This window comes from Nothoprocta perdicaria, unplaced genomic scaffold, assembly GCF_003342845.1.
Source record: "Nothoprocta perdicaria isolate Ctin4 unplaced genomic scaffold, notPer1 scaffold_14, whole genome shotgun sequence".
Taxonomy (NCBI): Eukaryota; Metazoa; Chordata; class Aves; order Tinamiformes; family Tinamidae; genus Nothoprocta; species Nothoprocta perdicaria.
The window spans coordinates 5,720,526-5,731,565 of NW_020454538.1; the positions used below are offsets into that span (position 1 = coordinate 5,720,526).

General features: G+C 37.6%; 1 protein-coding gene across 1 annotated transcript in view; it reads right to left on the minus strand.

Moving 5' to 3' along the window:
• SORCS2 (sortilin related VPS10 domain containing receptor 2) overlaps positions 1–11,040 on the minus strand; it is a 383,600-nt gene continuing 372,560 nt past the window's right edge. Inside the window, exons 26-28 of the mRNA XM_026034091.1 lie at positions 2,974–3,131; positions 641–720; positions 1–300 (exon numbers count right to left, since the gene is read on the minus strand). Of these exons, the coding sequence (XP_025889876.1) occupies positions 277–300; positions 641–720; positions 2,974–3,131 (262 nt within the window). The 3' untranslated portion in view covers positions 1–276. The remainder of the gene's footprint in view (positions 301–640; positions 721–2,973; positions 3,132–11,040) is intronic.

Consider the following 11,040-nt stretch of genomic DNA (forward strand, 5'->3'; position numbering starts at 1 on the left):
AATTTGCTACCTTACTTGGAGTTTGAATTGTAACAAGTTTCCAGACCATAGAGGAACACAAAATTTATTATCCTTCTCCCCGGTAACTGATGATGGATGCTTTTTTTTCCACAGGACTGTTAAGGAACCTCCTCTCCACCAGCATTTACAGCCGTATTTGAAATTTTAGTGATATCAGAGAAAAATAAAATGATACAGAGAAGTGTCTTTCGGTTTTTGTGTTCAGCTGTAAATATCAGCTAACCAGGTAACTGTGCATCTCTCTGGAGTTGATGCTCAAAACCACGCCTGAGTGATTGCCTATGAAAATATAAAAACAAAAGCTGTTATTAGTATGTTTTGGGAGCTTCACAATAAATCCCCCTTTTAGTTCAGGGACAAGTCAGTCACATAAAGAGAATGTTTCTAGCAAAGAACAGATCAGGTGAAGGTTGGCGCAACAGCTCCTTGTGTACCTACAGCATACGTTTGCTTAAAGCTTTTGCTCATGATGGTGAATTTGTGGTGAAGTCCTAGGGTTTCTATCCCTGTGACAGCACAAGTTGGTTCTCTTTGTGGCTTACAAAGGTGTAGTTGTCTTGAGGGGTGCAGGTGAGGGAGGAGAATGGAACCTGAGGCTTCCATTCAACATGCCACTGACCTGGGACTGGACACTGACCGGCATCAGCAATAGGGGAACTCTGTAGCTGTTCAAGTTGCCACTTCTCCCAGAAGGAGTCACTGCAAGGTAATGGTGTTGAGGAGTCCCAACGTGGGGGTTGCGATAAAGTAGGCAACATAAAATATATAGAAAACAAAAAAAGTGGATGGGTGAGTCTGGAAATACTGTACTGTGGAAATTCAAAAGTTATGAGAGAGAAAGAACAAGCAGAAACCTAGGCCTGCAAACCCCTGCTGTGCATGGAGTGGAGGCTGTTACAGTGATCTCCCAAGTAGGGAGGGAAAGAGCTCATCAGAATTAGCAGGAATCTCCCTAGCATAAGAACCCTCTGTAAATAATGTTGTAAAACAGAATTCAATACAAAGCAGGGATTATAATATAATTCTTACTCCTGCCACATAAAATAGAAGAGTATTATATACAAGAATATTTTCTCAGCAGTTGATACTGACTGAGCTCCAGTTGGTACTGGAGCTAGTGGAAAGTATTGCAAGTAACAAAACAGAATACAGAGAAAGTATAATTTTATGTCTTAATTGAAGTCTTTTGTCTAAAAGCAGAACAGTAGCTGATGAATACAGATGATCATGACCCACAGAAATGAACTCTTCATGCTCCACGGGGAGTGCTGCTGGTGTCGACAACCCGGCAGGAGCACAGATCACCTTGAGATCTGCATTTGCTAACAATCTACAGCTGCTATCAAAACATCATGATCTTGCACTCTTTAGTCCTAACAATGTTTTATGCAGAGGCAAGAAAAGTTTTCTCCCAGTAACGAGTGCAGCATCAAGCCCATGTCGTCAACAGTGAGCAAATAAGGAGGCTATTTTTGATTGTTACAACTCAAGGTGGCATTTCTTCATTCCACTGTTCCAAACTGCTTCATATAAATTGGCCATGATTTTCTACCTCTGAAAGAAGTTAYGCTTTTGTACATTTCTAGGGGCTGTAGAATGTTCCACTTTAATAGGTACATCTGCCTGAACCTTTTCTGAATTCAGTATTCTGCTCTAAAGACCCTGGAGGTGACTTAATCAAATAATTTCAACATAGCTTTGTTTCTACAGGAGAGGCTTTGGAATTAACCCAAATAGAATTAGGAGTACAATCAAAGTCCTTTTGCAGAATCTTAATGAAAACACAATGATAATTTTACACAAACTTTGTCAAAGAAAGTAGATATACACAAAGTTTGAAGTAAAGCTGAAGGCTGGAATCTTCACTTTTACTGAAAGCTASTATCTCCAAGGACTCTGAAGGGACACATGGATCAGCAAATGAAAATAAGGACATCTACAGCAAAAGACAGTTAAAAGAAGAAACACAAGATAAAGATATTTCTTCAGGGACAGATTTCTCTACTGCTTGAGACTACCTCTGCTCTAAGTAAAACAGATCTTGTCCAAGGGGTTCATGAAGACGTCATAGTTGCCTGTTATACCATTACAGCTACTGTTACAAATCCCAGAGACTTTGAGTTATGTGTTTCTTTTTCACAAAATCTGTAGAAATGGAACTGGAGAACCTTTTACATTGTGCCACACTTCTCAGACTGTGACCTGAAAGCCGTCTGAGGAATAAATTTTATAGCAAATGAACTTTATAGATCAGCACTCTATGCTACATGRAAGATAGCATTAGGGTGGCCTGTTACACACTTCTATCTGATACAGACATCATTTGCAGTAAGAGACAGTCACAGAAAGCTTCCCTCATGGGTTGCTTGGGACCACCCCATGAATACAGATGAACTACCAGCTAAAATAGGGGAGATTCATTATACTTTGTACCTAGGTAAAATTCAATGTTTCTAATTATGCCACTTTATATTCCACTGGGATAGTATGGATAATAAAACAACAGATCTGAATATGGATACAATCCATCTGAAACCATGGTAGTATCAACCCTACAAACACTCCTTCTCACCTAAACTTCATTTTTCACAAATTTGAAGTATTCTTGAGGTAATTTGTATGTTAGCAATTATATTTTATTTTATATCGAATGCACTTCTATTCTTAAATTGTCTTGGTACATCTCCCAAGATTAAATCTATCTTCTGCTCTACATGGCATATCATGTCATGTATAACACTTCTATATGTCATATCATCAATACATTATGCTGAATTACGAGCAAAAAGAAGAAAATCGAGATAGTCCTTTGTTAGTGGTATTTCCTTCTTCCTGAATCTGAGTAGAAAATGGGGGTGGGGGAAAAAAAAAAAAAAAGGAAACTAGAATGAAAATCAACAGCATTGAAAAATCAGTCACTGACAGCAATTTATAAACTTAAATTGAATTTACCTCTTGCGTTACCTAGTGTTTGGGAATCCAGATCATCATCAATAAACTCCTCACCCTGGATGATGTTCTGAGTGTCCTCACTATGATTGACAGGGCTTGTCATCTCCTGCTCCTTTTCGTTGTGCATCTGGGCATAGACATTTCTGCCTGGGAGTTTCCTAAATTGGACAAGGAAGAAAATCTGTGATGGAATTCCTCATCAGACACAGGCTGGAATTAGAGGAGGGCTCCAACAGAACAAAGTAAAACCAGAATCAGAGAACAGAGCCAATTACATCCTCCCTTAACTTTGTATTCACAACTAAAAGTTATCAACTTCTTATTCTTTTGCAACTGCATTATAAAAACAGAGTTACTAACCTAATAACTAATTTATTGACTAAGATTGACAATGGACAACACTAAAACATTACTAGAAACACAGCAAAGCTATTTTTAAGAGGTAAAACAATAAAAAAGCCTCACAGGCATGTCTGGCTCCAAGTGCCTTAACAAATATCATGCAGTGTTCACAACCCACTAAGTGCATCTCTCTGAAGAGCTAGACCACCACCGAAGGTGAACAGAATGGCCTTCGTTCTCTTCATCAGGAGAAAGAATCAGGAGAAATCCAGCATGCAAGGAATGGAAAGAGACCAGAATCCAGATCCCAGAAATACCCAGAAGAACCCATGACCCAGAAATAAGGGGTAGGGAATGGGAAGATGGACAGAAACTCATAAGAAGATGAGTCTCTGCAGYGCATGTTCAGTAGAGAAAGGCAGGCAGCATTAAAAGAAGACAGAATAAAGCTTGCCCTAAGGTCCACTGGGAACCGCAGTAGACTAAATTTTCTTAACTATGTTAAGTTTTGCTTCATATATTCAAGGAGATCAAACAGGGATTTCCAACTTCCAATAGAATACCAGATTTGCATTCATGGAGAGCCAGACCCGCTACTGCAGCTGCATTCATCTGAGATCTGCTTGGGCACACAATGACATAGGGAGTGGCAGGCTGAGAGCTCCATTCCCACACTGCCAAAAGTGCCTTGACAGCCTGATCTGTGTGACAGCTGATCATGGCTGTCAACGTTTCTACTCAACTCATTGAGATGAGCAGATCATAGYAGTGGACAGACAATAAGAAAAAAAGGAAAATAGGGTTGAACTGCAGTGTTTCTACTGAGCTCCTTTTGCTACAATGAGAAGATAACCACATGAGTTGCTCTTTTTCTCTGTTTTTTTTCTGAGATGACCCGTGTTTAAACATTATTTCAGAAGAAAAGGTTCTATACCAAGTGGCAGCATTTTAGTTTGAGATGAGAAGCTCGTATGCTAAACCATTTTGAACAGCACCTTTCATTGCATCACCAGATTACAATAAATAGAAATTGCCAAACAATGAAACATGACAACAGAGCATCCTCTCCCTTCAACTTGAGCTATCTATGAGGTGGATTGCTTTTATAAACAGCAATTTTCTTGCACGCATATACATGTTCATATATAGGTATGAATATACATACAGATATAGCAAATCATATATATGGAAAAATCAGCTATTTCATCCCATTATTTACAGACATCAAAAAGAAAACCTGACACTAAGACTCTCCAGTAAATATGTGAACCACTAATAAACAAACTACAGGCACTAACTACAAGCAAAGGACAGTGAAAGAAGGAGGTTGTGATGGCACACAGAACTTGGCTATTATGGCTGCTCTGACAGGTCCAAGGGCTCTTCCAACCCGAACATACACACAAAGCCAAACTCTGAATCACTCTGCTCCCATTAAGGGATTTTCCCATTAAGGGAAAAAACTGCCACATTAACCAAGAGGAAGGACATTGCTCATTAACAAATACGTTAGATAGATAATTAATTTTGATATTTTTTTCTCTAGGGCCAATAAACTTCAAAGAGTTTATAATGTGTCTGCTTATAAAACTGGTCATGTGGAAAACATCAMCCTCTATCAGGCCTACATCAAGCCTGTCAATTCCCTCACTCTTTTAGAACATCTTCTCCTAATGTCTAAGGGAAACAAACCCCAGAGGACCATCTTTGTCACTTTTCCACAGCTGTGGAGTTTGCACATATGCTCCTAACAGAATTAAGGGATCTTCTCAAACCTGTATTCTGACAGACTTCAGAAGCATCAGTGACACTATCAAAATAGTTTTAATGCAATGTGACACATCATACTTTTAGAGGTAAGTCAATGTTAAGTAGTTCTGTCAACTGTTGTCTGCTGGCACTTTCCCAGACAGACAGACAAGTCACATTGAAGGACTTGTCTGAAATCAGGCCACAAGATGTGTCCTTCAGTTGAAATCCTCAGGCTTCATAGTTACGTCTCTAACTTACTAGTTAAGAGATCATCATGATCACAACAGACACTATGAAATATACTAGGGGTATCTGAAGGAAGAAATCTCAGGAATTCACAAGTAACCATTAAATGTATTGTTCTTTAGGGCATTTCTTTATGTGAAAGCAGAAAGGTCACAGAGTGTTGGTTCTGACTCACCTAAAAGTCATAAGCACAATCCTGCTAAGTACAGGAGGGCAGTTTCTGGGAGGTATAAATTGAGGTACTCAATGACTCTTCAATATTTCTCTTTGCTTTTGGAAACGAGGGAGAATATTACAGGTCTTAAGAAGGCTCACAGGCATTTGACCTTTTATATATCACAGAGATCTCTATGTATTTCTCATTGACTGTTTTACATGAAAAAAAGAAATCAACCATACTCAAAAAAATGAGAGTCTAAGTGTTTTCAAGAGGCATTTTTAACATGTGCCAGATGTCCTGTTTGTAAGGGACAACCACACAGTGGGATGAAATGGGATGTGGATCCTGGATCTTTACTAATGATAGACCTGATTCTGGCAGTTTTCCAGTTGCTCCACACTGCTGTAGCACAGAGGAAGGAAGTTGTTACCTCTAATTATACTGAAAAAAAATGTGTATCTCATGTGCTTTGCTCTTTTTAAGGAAGTAATTTATATTAAGGACAATATAACTGCTTGAAGTAGGAAAAGCTGAAATCCTTGGGTCTACATAAAAGGCTACTGTGCAAAAATAACAGGACATGGAATTTGGCTCAGGAATTTTCTATCAGCCATATGTAAATTGAAAGCATATTTATAAGAACAGAGAAAAAAAATACACAACACAGTTTATTTGGGGTTTATTTTCAAGCTTCAAAATGCTTTGCATCCACACTGGAGACAACTGCCTCTGCTGAGCACTCCATGCTCAGTTTTAAGTTCATTTTATTTTCTCTGTAGCGTTTTATTTCAATCATGAGGAAAAAAATATAGTGACGCCTGTTTTCAGAACCATAAATATATGAACAGGAGACTCAAGTCTGCACTGAACTACTAATGAATGTCACACATGGACTCCTGACACTTCTCCAGGTCCTGCATCTTTCTAGAAGATGCTCCAGAGCAATTTTTCCCCTCTCATATTTACAAACTCTAATCAGATCATACCAGAAACTGTCTGCCTTTAAACAGCAGGAGGGGGATGAGATAGTCGTTCCTACTCATTTAAGCTCTCTCATTTATTCGTTTTTCCGTTCCAGCTTTGTGGAGCCAAAATTCATTGGCCTTTATGTAGCTTCATTCATTTTCCAGAGGCTTGATTAAGGTTTTGTTTAGTATAGAAAAAACAGGAACATATTCACATGGAAAAGAATATGGAAGAACACAGCATACAGTTAGAGCTTAAATAAACCCAACAACAATAATAATCCATTAAATAGAGTATTTTACTGTGGTGTTTGGATTAATGTTCAGATGAATGACTTCTTTGTGCTTTAAGGCACTTATGATTTACTTGCCTCTTGCATTTTAGAATTTTTTTCTACATGCTATTACTTTGATTTGAGAGGAAGTTTTTATGAAATATTACGGATCATTAAATTAGAGCCTGTTTTTTATAACTAAATGGCATGGATTGGGACTAAACTTGCCCTTATGGAACATAAAACTAGTATAAAGCAAGGAAGAGAAAAAAAAAGATAGGCTTTCTTCAGAGACTGAGAATGAGACGGTAAGTCAATGAGGCAGAAAGATAACACAGTTCTGCTCCAGATTGTGGAAATGACCCAGGAGGGGGTTCATTTACCAGAAGTGGCACTTGATAGTACCAGGGAAAAAAAAAGCACATACAAAATCGTATGAATTTGGTTGATGTAGATCCATGGAGATTTCTGAAAACAACATATACAACTTTAAGGACACAGGCAGTAGTCTGCATGCAAATTAAAATATAAAGGTTTTCATGCACTGCTGAGTAAAATACCTAAGCAACAAAACCAGCAATCTGCTCTAGTTTGACTAATCTTAAAATCTTGTTGTTGTTTAGAAGAAAAGGAATAAGAAAAGGATGATTTTATATCTTCTGTTAGTAGCATAATGAATATACAGCAGCTTTGACGTGGCTAAAATATAATTCTCATTTACTCCACTTTCCTTATAGGAGATAGTGCTATTTGTCTTCTCTGTATGAATGCCCAGGCCCTCACACTGCGGAGGTTTTCTCTCAAGAGAGGAAGAAATCTCTTTGCATGGCAATTTGAAACCCGCAACAAATACAAATATTGTTTCAAAAGGAAAGGAAGAAGTGTTCTTTTATTGAATCAAATTTAGGAAAGATGGTATGGTCTAGAAAAAAAATATATGCAGGTCCTRGATCTGTACTAAAAGATGGGACAAATTTCTCAAAAAATATTTTCCAGCTGCTTTACACCACTCTAGTCAAAAGCAGCAGCTCTGGTCCATTTTACCCGGATGGTGAAACAACTGAATCATACTAGTGAGTGTAGTAACATATTGTTAGCATGACGTATGAGACCTGATTCATTTATTCAGTAAGAGCAAAGAAAAGGAAAGTTATTCTAGGCTTGCCTGATACCCATTTTTGTTATCTGCACAGCCTCTTTCTTTACAGCCAGTGAGATTTGGCAGCTGGGAGGTTACCCCTTGCTACCCGTTACTGCCACGCAACACTACTAGAAAATACAACACAAAATAAAATCTAAAATTGCCCTAGCTCATTACTTCACAATTAGAGAGGCTACTGTAGGACTACAATTGATCTTTAAAAAATGTAAGTTTACAGGGTAAAATRCCTCTTATCTGAATAGTTCAGTCTGGCTACAAAGGATCAAATCCCTGCATTTCCCAGACTTTCCGTGCTTGGCTTTTTTGTCTAAAGCCTCTTGCTTACAAGTCCCAGGCTCCATGGGTTCTAGAAGCACAGTTTTCAAAGCACACATTCACGAGAAGAACTCAAGGCAATGTGGCAACAGACCATTAGATAAAGTGGGGGTATATGTGCAGTGTGGGAAGTGGAAGACAGAAAAAAAATGATAAATGCTTGCAATTTTACTGTAGATAACAACAGAAGGCAACAGTCTTCCCAGTCATTAAGCGTTTTGGTTTATGGGCCATCTGAAACAATGTAGCAATGTTCACAGTCATCTAATGACTAACTAGACAGTCATGACAGGCTCTGATTATGCAACCTGACCCTGCAATTTTAGTTTTAATTAGAACTGCGGTAAATTATGCAATTTTAATCTTTCCATTTTAATGTGCATTTCTTTCACAGCAAGGAGACAATATAATTTTTTTGTTAGTCATATAGTAATCAGCCCAAATCCCACATCCTCTGAATGCTTCTGTCTCCACATCACCAGCAGCCTGCCACCTGATTAGATTACACTTTGGTTTTTGTATGTGAGGCTGTGTGTCTGGCTGTATGAAATGCATCTTGTGCAGGATCGCTCTTTTTGGATCCTTCTTCTCCCTCAAACTAATTTCCTGACATTTAATTCTTTTGCAGGACACTATTTTTAAGCTCTGGGAATTGAAGTTTTCAAAAAATRATAGATCAAACAGCTGCCTCACAGCTGTTCCGAGAGCCCCAAGAGACTTGTAGAAAAGGTAATAGATGAAGCCCTGATGTCATCACACAATCTTTTATCTTGCAATTCYGAATGACAAAAATTAATGTAAATTAAGCCTGAAGTTCTTATGACAAGCACAAATCTCACTTTCAGACCTAACCTGGACAGGGAGTGCAGTAGATGTATGTGCCTATATACATATACTCACATATATGTAACACTTGAGGGGCCTCAGCACTCAGCAATCATCAGCCAGATTTTTCCATTCTCCGTGGAGGCTGTACTAACAACTACACTGAAATCCACAATTAGAAAATGGGACTTTGAACTATTTCTTCATGCATTTTATCCTAAATCCTGAATAATTCCTCTCTTCGCAAATCCACAAAATGTTTGCACATATGAATTCTAACCTCTCAATCAATTCAATCCCCCTTTTTAAGCCTTATCTGCAGGTCGGTTATTTTCATCTTTCATATTTTCAGCTATCTACCTGAGAATAAGTAATGGCTGGCAGAGAGAGAAAGACAATAATTCAAGGCATGTTCACAAAGCCTTCTGCAGGCTGCGCCCCAATGCCAACTGGAAGGCTGGTAGCCCCAATCAGTGCAGTAATAAAACTAGATTAATAAACCTTTCTCTGACTCAGGGAATAAAAAAAGGGAAATTTTTTTTTTTTTTTTCTGCAGAGAATATCTATCAGCTTATATCTGGGAGAAAGGAAAGCACAATCAAAGGTCTTCTGCCTCCTCAGCTTTTTGAATGGTACATAAAAATTATAGATAGCATTAAAACTTCAACACGTTACACATTTCTCTAATTTCTATATGAAAATAATTCATTCTTATATTTGCATGTGGTGCTTGAATTTATATAGGGCCATTCTGCTGAAATTATCTCCTAAAATTTTTATTGCATATAGCATTTTTTTCAACAAATTAATTATTAATATACAGGCACATAATATTGTTGAGCCTTCTTTGTGCATTATAGATACAGGTTTGTATCTGATAAAGGACACTTCAGTTCCACAGATTCAGTCCCTATAGACTAGATTGTAGACTTATATACACTCACTGTACTGACTTTAAAGGGATTATATTTGTAAGAAAGTACTCCAGGGGAATCCAACGTTTTATTACTAGTCCTTACAAACACAGAAAAGGTGGKTTTTTTTTATTATTATTATCATCTGATTAGTGAATTTGGGTGGGAGAACAGTTCACAAGGAGCACCTGTGAATTTTGAAAACTGATTTTTCAAAGGACTGATTAGTACTAAGTATTTCTTGAAGATAATACTGCCTAAAAAAGGATGCAACTGAAAAAAAAWTGTCATCTCACAAAATCTTAACAGGTAATTCTATCACATATCTTAAAAACAGATGAGATACGGACTGAAGCCAGATACTACTATATGGTCATTCATCAATGCAAACAATTTTCATCAATTATAGATGGAAGCATTTGAGGTATTATGGCTCACAGTTTGCAAAAGGTACCAGAATTTTATATATAAAAAATGCTATACTTATATATGAAAGGGTTAGGAAGGACTCAAAATATTTTTCTTTATTTCTTAAATATTTTCTACTTCTTCTGCCATGCAGTAATTGTGTCTGTTATATAATTACCCTCATTTAAGAGCTAATAAAAAGGCATAAATCATACAGCCTTCAAAAGATATCACAAGCAAGTTTTATGATCCAGCACTACAAACAGCAAATCCTCCATTTGCTCCTGAAATAATAAAATTACATTGCATCAAACATTTTTATGTTTTWTTTTTTTTTGCTGCAGGCACCCAAAATAGCAAAATGGATTTTTATTCAGTTGTAGAGAGTCTGGTACAGAATTCTGTGCTTTGTCCTTGACAGTAATCAGTCAGTACGAGCTCTGAGACTTAGATCCTGCAGTGAGAAAATGAACAGATTCTGGCAGAGAGCATTTTTCTCTGCTGACTTCAATTCATAGCAAAACAATCTCACACTTAAAAGCTCTCTGCACTTGCTGTTACCACAAGCTCGTGTCACAACCATTGCTGTAAACTTCTGTTTGTTTTGAATAAAATCAATTCTGAAACGATGAAACAAATCAATAGGAATGCTCACTGAGTGAATACATCAGGATTTGCTGGTAACAAAGGGTTGTGCCTATAG